This window comes from Mus caroli, unplaced genomic scaffold (assembly GCF_978045245.1).
Source record: "Mus caroli unplaced genomic scaffold, Mus_caroli_1 scaffold_10, whole genome shotgun sequence".
NCBI classification, from domain to species: Eukaryota; Metazoa; Chordata; class Mammalia; order Rodentia; family Muridae; genus Mus; species Mus caroli.
This window is the reverse complement of record NW_028227265.1, coordinates 50,955,037-50,967,084: the sequence shown is the minus strand read 5'-3', so window position 1 is coordinate 50,967,084 and position 12,048 is coordinate 50,955,037. Positions and strand designations below refer to the sequence as shown.

The window sequence follows — 12,048 nt, the reverse complement described above, 5'->3', positions numbered from 1 at the left end:
GCTGTGGTTTGGGGGTTGATGAGAGGAAGAGTCAGGAGACAGGAGGGAGGCCTGACCGGTCTGAGCTGGACTTGATGAGGAGCTGAGCTGGTGCTGAGCATGGAAACTGAGCAAAGAGGCAAGAACCTGTCCAACTCCACGGCTCACAGAATTGTCCCGGGCTTTGAATTGTGGAGTACTATGCAACTCCAAGTACTGTAGGTAAACTGTGAACAGTGTTTAATGTAGATTTTTCTATTGTGAGTCATAGGACAGCAGTGTACAGTGGTTAAAGAAAACGCCATGCTTAGTCTTTGGGGACGTGTCCATTTCCCAAGGAGATGCTCATCTAATACATGGCAACAATATTGCAAGTTGCGTGCAATACAAAGGGAATTTTCTAATTCAGAGAACATAAAATAAACATATTTAAGTTAGGGGGGAGCTTGCCCTTGTCCACGCCGTTTCATCCTCTCTTTCCTGGGTCTAGGATAAAAGAAAGCCCATACTCACTCTTCAGAAGAAGAAAGGGCGTACGTGAAGTTCCTGCGTGGCAGATGTCAGTTGAAAGCCCTGCTTATGGAGTGTGCTGCAGTGTCAAACTCTGTTGGATAATTTTAGACAAATGTGTCATGTGTGACATGGAAATATGGCACACTCCACATTAGTGATTTCCCAAGTGCTCGGATCAGGTAGTAATGCGCAGAGAAAGTGCTCTTTATCTACGCACACGGTGTGCGCAGCGAGCAGTGGGAAATGCTTCCTTCCCGTGGAAACTGCGTCAGTCAGAAAAGGAATCCATTTACAACAGGCATCTTCCAACATCTCTCAGACAATGCACTGGATTAAAGAGGCAGTTTTTGATTAATGTTTTATAAACATTTTTCAGCGTGACAGCTTAAAGTCCCTGTAACATTGTAAATGCACATAGTGTTCACTTCCATAAAGTCAAATGCCATCTCATAAAGTCGACTTGAATCCTGTCAACCATGGTGACACAGAACCAGTACCTGGGAACATTAACATTAATCTGCTTCATTTATATTACCGTGGTGATAGCAAGATCAAAAGAATCTCATATTTAGATTTTATTTTAAAAGGAAAACTCAACTAAGTTTATTTGGATTTTTAAGTTATTGCTGGTTGGCCTTTTCCTAATTAACAGATGTAAAAATGAGGTGAGAATCTGACTAGTAGCTTTATTATGAAATTTGGAAAAAATACAAGCCCATTCATTCCATGAGCTTTTGTTGGTTTTTGTTGTTATTATTGTTTGTTGTTGCTGTTGTTTTTCTGAGCACCTACTATACCCGCAAAGATGAATATGGACTAGCTGCTGACCCTGCTGGTAGTGAAGGACACATCGAGATGCAGACTGTGGTAAGAGTGCAGGAGTCCAAGGCTGGCATGGGTCACGTGGTTAGGAGTGGAGATGGGCTTTGCAGGTCAGTCTGGAGACTATAGGCTGCACTCTCAGAGGAGGCAACAGAAGAACAGAAGGCTAAAACATAAAGTGGGTACAAGTAATGAGCAGAGGCATAGAGGGGGCCTGGGCCACAGGGGATGGAAAGGAGCCCTGAGGCACCCACGGAGGCTTCGATGCAGGGATAAAACAGCAAAGGAGGAGATCCAGAGGTGGGAATGGTGGGAGCAGAGGTCCCCTGCGTCTCTTCCCCGCTTCCTGCATTGGACCACACTAAGGATGCTCAGAGCACTCTCAATAGAGAATGACTGACATTCTGACGTGGGCCTGAATGCACCAGCCACTGAGGTAGGAATGGCTTCCAAGACTTTACTCTAGGATCACTTAGCCCTGTCTCTTCGGGCCTCTGGCAGAACATGAAGTCTGACTGTGTGGTGGAGAAGCAGAACCTCCTGCAGCTCACAGCGGCCAGGAAACAATGTAGACAAAGGAAGAGGTTGGCGACCAGTGGCCCTTCAAGGGCACAGCCCACATGACCTAAGTTCCTGTCATGAGGCTTCATTTCTTACATGTCCCAAGAGGCCAGGCCTCTTAACAGCTGGGCATTTACGGGACAAGCACCGGGCTCAGGTACAGCCTGCTTTCTGGTACCTAGCCAACACACCCGAGTGCTGGTGAATGAATGTATGAATGAATGTTCCTGTGAGCTATTCACCCTGTAAGAGAAGAGGACAAGGGTGCATCTCTGTCTACAAGCTGCTGGAATAAAAACTATAGTGGTTTCCTGGTTCCACATGACAGATCCATTACCAGGTGGCAGAAATTAAGTGTGCTGGTATGGCGGCTTCTGAAGGACCCTGTAGCTTATCTGTGGCTTCTAGCTATGTCCAGATATCCCTGGACTCCTGGCAGAGGCACCACAGGGCAGACATAATAAATTTTCAGTTGGAAAAGAATAGTGTCCCAGAACTGCTGATGGGGGACATGTGACTCTCTGCTTTGCCCACCCTTGGAAACCCAGTCCTTGGAGAATACGAGAGTCAGCCACCGTCACACTCAGCCAGGACTTGGGAGGGCTGAATGAAAGCAACATTGAAATAAACTCTAAAAATAGAAGAAGAAAGTAGGTATTTGAATGATGGAAAAGTAAGAAAGACTTGAAGACCCAAACAAATATAGTGACTTTAATGGCTGGGGTGTCCCTCCCATCACTAGATGGCTGTGACAGCCAGAGGGTCACTGAAGGACCTGGGCCTCATCGCTGGATACCAGGCTTCTTACCTCTCATATAATTTCCGTCCCTGATTTTAACGGTAGTCGCTGGGAAGGTGAGTTGTGGGAGATGTGATTTATAACTACTAAGGAGGTACTGTAGGCACATGAAGTGGTGGGGAGAAAGGCCTACTGAATGTGACAAATGTCTGCACAGCTGCAAGCCATCTTGGATTCCTTCTCATTCAAGCAAGGCAAATGACTGTCACGCAAGGCACAGTAAGAAACAGGCCACCAGGGTCTGTCAGGAAAATAGATCTACCAGCTCAGTAAATGGAAGGAGAAAAGAGCCACAAAGAAACCCAGGAACTTTAACAGGAGGAAGTGGCCGAAGCTGGGAGCCAGGGAATTAGGGTTCTCAGAACCTAGATGCCTGGAGAGGAAGTGGGTAGCAGGGCTTCCAGTGAGGTCCAAGGAGCACGGTGAGCTACGGGTAGGAGCCAGCTGCTGAATACCAGTGCCCCGTGAAGATGTCAGTGTTGGCAAAAGCGGAGCAGCGAGTACAGTGAGCCTTGCTGTCCCTTCCATCTTAACAGCCACGCTGATGGTGAGAGTACCGCCAGCCAAGAGGACTGAAGTTCACTGACTCCCTGTGAACAGAAGGTGTGTTTGAAGATGAGAGGAATGAACTGAGGGACCTGCAGCACAAGAGAGCTTCAGACCTTCAGTTCAAAGAAGGGCAGGACCACCAGCACACTAGAAACTTCTAGAAGGTTAGGGTCCTGTTGGCATGGCCCTAACAGTAGCTTTGCTTTTCATCCATGTGAAACCCCAGCACCATCATGGTGTGGAGATCAAGGGGGCTCAAGGTCTGTTGCCCTGGAGGAGCTGCAGTCCAGAAGACTGTGGTGCGGAAGCCAGGCTGCGCAGGGCGCAGGTGCACTCTGCTGCCAGGCTATGCAGGGCGCAGGTACACACCAGCTTCCTCTGTGCACCTGGATCGCTGTGCATACCCACCTGAATGACACCACCTACAGCGGTGACCTTGGAGCGAAGTTGCTGCGTGCCTTCATCTCTACGTTGTCTGCCTGCCTCGTCACAGTCGAAGAGGGACCTCAGGCATCATGTTTGGTTAGCTGCTATAACTTGCAGTTCATTCTGTCACTTGATAGCAGCAATAACTGCACCTGGCACTGGCTTCTCCTCTGAACCCACAGAAACTTGCAGGAGAAAAGCACAGATCTTGAATACGTGACGGCAGAAAGGTGACTTGGATGACTTAGCTGAGCAATTGTAGTCCTTAAATTTTTGTCAGAAAGCCCGTTCTAATCACTTTTAAGGACAAGAGATCTCCGTACTTCTGCCGCTTGTTGCCTCCGGGCCCCCTCACGGCTACCTCCTTTCTAGGTCTACTCCCTCAGAGACACGGAGCTCGTGAAGCCCTGGGTTCTGAGTGTCATCCTGTGGAGCACCAGTGGGGAGGAAGGGAGCGAAGCTTACGTCTTAGTGCTCCCTCCTTAGCCTCCCAAGGCTGTGTGAACTTCCAGTGCCTAGATTTTTACTCTTTTATTTAAAAAAAAAAAAAGACCTATTTTATTTTATTTTGTTCTTTGTCTTATGTTGGTCTTATTAGTTCTGAGTTTTATAGTGAACATGGAAATAGAAGACAGAAAACGTCTAAATGTGTATGAGGGGAGCCCTAAGAGAGGTTCCTGTCTGGGAGGGTTGAGGGAGTTGCCTAGTGGTGGGCATACCCCAGTCTTTTAGAATAGAGTGATAGGCTCCATTGAGTATTTGTCTGTTTGGGCTCCATTGAACCGGTCACAGGACACTCGCTTTGCAGTTTACCTGATACTTAACAAAATTGTTCCGTGACTGTAAGCACGTTGGAATCCTTGACCGTGAGACTAACACCAGGGGCTGTGGGTAGAGCACAGGATGCTGGCCCAGCCAGAGTGTCTTCCCACGGTGGCTGTCTATACCATGTCTGTACATAAGGGCTGTTAGCTTCCTCTGTCTTTGGTGATTCCTAACAACCACATACTCACTGCACTGAGCAAGAGGAGATCCACGGTTAACCTCTCCTTGGTCCTTCCCAGGATTCTTAGAGTGACCCATTTCATAGTCTTCCTCCTCCTGAAGAAGGAGCTGCCAATTTTGAGTGAGAGGTACCTCCCCACTACACAGACCACCCTCCCCTTTTCATGTGTTCCAGTTAGAACTTAGAGCCTTATGTCCTGAAAGGAAGAGAGACCTGTTGGCTTTATCTGACAATTTCCCATTCAGGTCTGGGAATGCGCATGGGGAAATGCAGTAATGACACATTGTAGAGTTCTGAAAATCAGTTTGACACCAACCTGACTTGCCTCTGTTTTCTGTCGTCTTTGTTGAACAGGAATCCCGATGCTGAAGATAGTGTTTGCAGGCCACGAGCATCTCTCGCTGATATCTGTGCCCTTGCTCATCTACCACCCAGCTCAGATCCTCCTGGGAAGTGTGTTAGTGCCAACTATAAAGTCTTGGATGGTGTCCAGGCAGAAGGTAAGACTCTAGAAAGATCTGACATGGATGCAGATAGACTGAAATGCTCTTCCTAGATTCAAATGATTCATATACTTACTTTTTTCTGGTATATCATTATTCCAACATATGTTTTACTAGTGAACTATAATAACAGGGGTGTGGGGAAATGACTGAGTGGGTAAAATACTTGGTGCTCAAGAATGACAACCTGAGTCGGACCGAAGCATCTCCAGAAAAGGCGGCATGTGGCAGTGCACTACAATGCCAGTCCTGCGGGGCCACCGGCAAGCCAGTCTACCCTCAGACACAGGAGAGACCTTGTCTCAGAAATAAAGTAGCAGGCTGGGCGGTGGTGGCGCACGCCTTTAATCCCAGCACTTGGGAGGCAGAGGCAGGCAGATTTCTGATTTCGAGACCAGCCTGGTCTACAGAGTGAGTTCCAGGACAGCCAGGGCTACACAGAGAAACCCTGTCTCAGAAAACAAAACAAAATAAAAACCAAACAAACAAGCAAACAAAAGTAGCAAATAGCCAATCCATGGTAGCCCACGCCTTTAATCTCAGCACCCAGGAGGCAGAGGCAGGTGGATCTCTGTGAGTGTGAGACCAGCCTGGTCTACACAGTAAGTTCTAGGACAGCCATGTCAGGCGCTGGCTCGGCCACAGAGCCTCTCACTCGTCAGGGGACTGCTTCAGTTTCTTCTTTCTTCACTTTTCACCCTCTTTAGAGATTTTTCTCTTTCGTTCATCAGTATGTATGTACACTGCCCCCTCAGACTGTATATATATGAATGTTGACCAAGAAAAGGAAGAAAATTAGCTGGGCCTTACGCAGTCCTCACTGCTACACAGGAGACTGAGGCGAGGGGATAGCAAATTCAAGGCCATTCTGGACTAAAATAAAGTCCAAGATCAGCCTGGCAATTTAGTGAAACCTGTGTCAAAGTAAGTTTTTAACTAGGCTGGGGTGTGGCTTAATGAGTGAGTATTTACCTAACATATGTGAGACCCTAGATTCAATACCCAGTACTACAAAAGAGGACCCAACAAGAAGAAATTATTTGAAAAGCCACATATTCTTGGCAATAATATTCAGTCACAATAAACAAAAGATCAATTGGAGTGGATTTGTTTTCTAAATGTCTCAAACTTTTAAGACTTACCTGGACTAACTTAAAGTAAACCAAAAATCCTGGACAATTTATGCAGTAAAATAAACACTAAGAATATTTCCTTAGGGTAGCATGGCTACCTTTGCTTTGCAAATAATACTAATACGCCCCAAAATATCCATCCCTACAGAGCAGAAGCATGCAAGTAGGCAGGCCAGGCTTAGGGAGATGACCATCGGGTGGCCACATGTGAGCCACATGTGAGCTCATAGCTAGATCTGTCTCTAGGAGTAGGATTAGTGATGTAGTCTAGCTGAATGACTGTGCCTGTCGGCTTTCTGTTGCTATAATAAATACCCAAGGCTTAGAAAGGAGGAAGGTTTATTTTAGCTCCTTGTTTTGGAAGGTTGAGTCCATGACCTGTCGCTCTGTTGCTCTGGGGCCTATGAGAGGGTCATTGTTGGAATGTATACAATAAACCCCTTCCTTTCACTGCTAGGAACAGGAATGGGGGATCAAGGTCCTGTATTCCCCTTTGAGGGCACACCCCCAATGGCCTGAATATCTTTCAGTAGGCCTCACCTCCTAAAGGTTATCTGCCATCTTCCAATAGCGGTATAATACTTCTTTGGGACCTAAAGGGGACAGTCCAGATGAAACTAGTATCTATCAGTGGCCTCTTCCTCCGGTGGCATAACATTATCTGGTACGAGTTGACATTTTCCCTTGGTTGTGGACACTGTCTAACTGTGAACTGTTTTCCTGTCTTACAGGGAGTGAAGCTGACAAGGCCGACAGTGTGACTCGGGTGGTGCCAGCCTTCCTGGAGTGTGTACATATATGTACAGGCTGTACATACAGGGGTTCTGAGGACCTGTCCTTGGGGATGCTGCTTTGATGCCTATTTTATTTTTTTACAGAAAAAAATATGATATACCTGTTTAAGTGCCTTACAATGTTTTTGACAAGAGCGTTATTTCCAAAACACTCTGTTGGTTACTGCCAAGGGTAGTACAGTATTTTGGACTTATTCTTTTTCCCTAAGGCAGAAAAAAAAGTTCTAGTAAGGGACAAAAGCTAACACGTTTTCTTCGTCCTGCCTTTGTGCAAGCGAGACTCTAATAGCACTATAACGTTCAAAATGAGGTCATGCCATCCAGAAACCTTCCTCCTGGTGACAGTGAACGATTCCAAAGTCTCATTCGCCGCACACTTTGATTCACTGAGTGGTTCTTTGTTTCTAAGACTGTGACGGGCTCTTCCTTATCAACTCAGCGGGGGATGCAGATTGCAGAGATGCCGAGAAGCGAGAAGCGTCAGGTACCTCATTCCTTGACACCGTCTTCTCTAGCCCGCCCTTCCATCCGTCCCTGCACACTCCAGAAACACTTCAGTCCCAGCACAAGAGTGTGTGGGGGCTGGGGGAGTGCATCTTAGATGTATTATCAGCTGCTTCAGAGGAAGTCCTGATGAGTGTTGCGGTAAACCCGGACAGTGCTTTGGGACGTCTGCAATCGTACCTCAGTATGCTTCTCCCTTCCATCATTCCTTAGTTTCCCATTTCGCTTACACACTCACAACATCCCCGTGCAACACCCAGATGTCACAGTCAGCTGGAGAGTCACAGAAATCAACAGTGGATTGTGTTCACATTCCACAGCTGGTTCCAAGCACATTCCTGTTACACTGTTCCAAATCGTTCCTATTGGCAAGACACAGCCTGTTACATTAAGCGCACTTGAGACATCTGAGACGATTTATGAATGTGAACGTCCTTCCCTCATTTGACAGATGTTCACAACATCTCTTAAGAAATCAAATCCTATCGCCTTAGGAGCCAGAGAAAATAAACATGAGGCCACGGGCGTGAGCTAATGTTACATGTCCACACTGCTAGTCAGGTGGAAGAAGGGCTGGTCCAGAAGAGCAGGCAGGACCTTCCACTCACCGAGCTGTCAACAGGATGAGTCCAGGAACTGGGCACCAGCTTTGGAAAGGACTCCAGAAAAGCCTACGCTGAACCCAAACAAGAAACTAAAGCAGCATACTGAACAGTGGTGGGAGCGAATTTCCTGAGCTTCCTGCTTAGTGTTGGAACAGGCATCATGGGTCTCCCCAGCAGCTGCCTTTGCTGTTGGTAGTGGGGGGCTGTGGTCCCACAGTGAATCATTCCTTCAGAATTCCCTGGGCTTTTCAGTGGTGTTGGGTTATGTTATGGTTAGCATTGGTGTTGTAGATGATGGTAGTTTATGTCATAGTTACGGTGGTTGGCGCTGGTGTTATGGTGTTAGCACCAGGTCTTCTGTGTCAGTGTCTCGGGACTTCATAATTCTGAGCATAGCTATAACACTGGTGTCAGGCCTGGCAGAGATCCACGCTGCATGGCCTGTGGGGACCATGCTGGGGACGAGGAGGCAGTGAGTCTGGTGAGTGTGCTGCCTCCATGGAGCACAAAGGTTTTCAAGTCTCGCCCCCACAGCCTTGGGGCTTTAGAGGAAGTGGACATTGTCTGCCTGCCAGAGTTGTAGATTCAACCCTTCCGTCATTTGAACACTGGTCTCCCTGCCAACCACATCTACCTCTCTGTGCATGACTGCGACAAAGTTCAACTGAAGACGCTATGGTAACTTTTTCTCTTTTGCTTTAAAGATGTCTTTTGTTTTCAAACAAAACTGATTTATATCATGAGTTTTGGGAGCTTTAGTAACATGTCTGTGGCTACTTCTCCTTTTACACAAATATGATAGCATATTTTTCATGGTAAGGAAAAAATAAAATCAAAATTTGCTTTAATTTATGCTCATTGGGATTGAACTGTCAGCTTAAAATATTTTCTATGTTTCTGCACTGCCAATGTCTGTTTTATATATTTGTCCAAATGTACCTATAAAAAGAATACATTAGACAGTTATGTTTACTCATTCCTACCTGGAATTTGTTTTAGATGGCTGGAACTTTAAGGAGTGGTACTGCAGTCTTTGCGCGTGTTACAAATGTTAAGGTTCTGTGGATTTTTAAAATTCTTCCCTATTCTGTTTTAAACTGGCACACCTCTGGTTGACGCTCAGTGTTTATGCTAAAAACCAAATTTTTTCAAAGAGATGGCTAAGTAATTAAGTGGGTTATTTATAATGAATGGAAAATTTAAAAAAAAATTCTATGATTAAACAGAGAGTACTTGACGAATCTCTGGAAATGTCGTGGCTCATTCTCACCCACTGAGGTGCTCACACCGCTCGCTTCCCAAGGATTCCTTAGATTGACTTCAGCTCAGTGCAGCACAAAACAGACAGACATTCCAGGGTCCTCCCATTACTCATGTCCACACCGCCTCCCCACACCATGCCATAAAAACCCGTTCTAATACACTGTGCGCCAACAGGAAACACTTGCAGCAGGGTGGTAGGAGTCCAGTGTTGGGGGCGTGGCCTTCTGTCCCCTTGTAGTTTTGATTGGTGGAACAGATGATACTCCAGCAAGCCTTTCTAACCCCAGGACTTCAGTATGAGCATGTTGGAGGATACCAGAATTCTGTGTCCAGTTTTCTGTTGTCTAGAATCCTCTTCCATTTGGAAGACTAGTGGCAATGACACCTCTTCCAGGACGCTTTCCTGGGTTCCCAGTGAATGCTTGTCTTATAAGGAGCCTGTGCGATTGTCAGGTGACATACCTATCTCCCAGTATGGCACACACATCTGTTGTTCTCCAGCTCCAGGCTCTGAGTCGCAGCCAAGAGTTGGGGGGGAAACACCCTCAATTAGTCAAGCTACATAGGTCATGCTAATATGATTTAGTGAGTACTTTATACACATTTTTAAAAAGTAAAGGATTTCCTTACTGAATTCTCTTATACTGGGAAACTAGATAAACATTAACATTGTTATCCTCAGTTTGTATTTAGACAACACACAAGGTCTCCTAAGACTTTATATTTGTTGATGAATCTTTTCATATAGGGCTTTTTTCTCAAATAAAGTAAGGTCCTTATATAACCCAGAGGACTTATCTGCTGACCCAAGTTTAAGGATCGTTTATGTGGTGCAGGATACCACCATGAGGACTAGTTGGTACCAGGTGGAGATGCCATCCAGCCGTGGAAATCGCTCACCTGACAGCCGTGTCTGATTGGAGTGGCTGCTGTTCAAGCTCACACAAAAGGAACTCAGCTCCCTGGCCTGTTTTCTGTGGGATTCTGAATGTGCTGGATGTTTGGGGATATGTGAAGTTAAATGGTCATTAACAGGGCCCTGCCCCTCACCACTGTCTCTTGCATTCCCACCGACCACCCTTCCTATCCCCACACTAATCCTCAAGTCCACCAATATTGGCTTCTCTCAGGTAACTTCTCTGACTTCTCGGATGGGCCTCGGGCCTCCTTGTAACTGGGGAGATGCTCTAAAACCTCATCTCCCCGACTGCAGTATAACCTGACGGAAGCGTCAGGCAGGCGTTCCATTTTCTCTTGTGCAGACTGCTTCCCATTCCTGATCTGGCGATGGAATAAGTGAGTGTAAGGTTCCATATGTCCAGAAGGCAGAGGGGGAACCTATGTGTGTTTCTTCCAAATGCACCAGAAAAAAAAAAGAGAAAAACAGATGATAGACTTAGTTCAAAAATTCTGAGCCAGCACAATGGCTGAGCAAGCAAAGGTCAGGCTGATGACCTAAGTCAGATTCCTGTGAGCTACACGATAGAAGGAGAGAACTGGATCCTACATGTTGTCCTCTGACCTCCACACGTGCCATGTCCTCCACCTACACACATACACACACACACGTAAAATGCAATACAACTATTCTTTACCCTATGCAGTTGGCAAAAGGCTTAAAATGTCAAATTTTTCAGAGTAACAGGGTTGGTTGGGGGAGGGGTGTGCTTCTGCCCTGTTCGTGGAAACATAAATGGGATGGAATCTGTGGAGAGCTATCTAGTCATCAAAAGTTAAATACTTGTGTCTTCCCATCTAGTTCTTTGATTTCTTGAGTCTACCCTACAAAGACTCTATGGGCAAGAATGTTTGCAGAGCCTTCAGAGGACAAAATACCCCCAAGGCATCCTGAGCACAGAGATGATTAATCTCAGCAGATACATTCAAGCCGTGATAAAGGGCACAATGTGGTGCATACCAGTCGGAGGTGGAGCCAAGGAGGATGGCTCAGGGTCATCCTTCAGTCATACATTCAGTCAAGACAACAAGACCCTGTTTTGAAAAGAATGGGGTAGGAAAGGCGGTGCATTGTCTCGTGATAACAACATATGTGAATTAGGAGAAAAAAATAAATGACAGGGGAGATGTCATGTTTAACTCTACTTTTAGCTATCCCATGATGATGATGATGAGTGTGTGTGTGTGTGTGTGTGTGCATGCAAGTGTGCATCTGTGTATGTAGGGACATCATTTGCTCTATTAAAACACAAGTTTGGCTACAGCTAATCTTTGTGCAGCTCTTCCTCAGTGCCTAGCATGATGACATATAGTTGATACACATCTTGGTTAACTCTCCCAGCAGTGCTATAAGTAAAATTAACCCCATTTTCCAGGTGAGAAAATCAATACACTGTCTAAGTGGCTTGAGGCCACAAAGCTAATAAATGGGACGATTTTGACCAATCCAGAATAAGTTTGGCAGATGGCACTCCAGAAGGAAGGGGTGTGCAGGAGGTGTTTCACTTCTCATTTTACTCGGATCACACTTTGCAGGGGTTGGAATGAGCATGCAATACAAAGCAGGGCTTCTGCTGTTTCTTGAGGGGATGCCATGATTCACCCCAGCCACAGCGCATTGGTCAAGTAAAATA

The 12,048-nt window shown here is 46.2% G+C and overlaps 1 protein-coding gene across 2 annotated transcripts in view; it reads left to right on the top strand.

The window, feature by feature from the left end:
- Slc10a7 (solute carrier family 10 member 7) overlaps nt 1-9,423 on the top strand; it is a 232,370-nt gene extending 222,947 nt beyond the window's left edge. For both annotated transcript variants that reach the window (XM_021170488.2, XM_085843802.1), the window contains exons 11-12: nt 5,010-5,155; nt 7,023-9,423. In XM_021170488.2, coding sequence (XP_021026147.1) covers nt 5,010-5,155; nt 7,023-7,052 — 176 coding nt within the window. In that variant the 3' untranslated portion in view covers nt 7,053-9,423. The remainder of the gene's footprint in view (nt 1-5,009; nt 5,156-7,022) is intronic.
- Nucleotides 9,424-12,048: the final 2,625 nt, after the last annotated feature.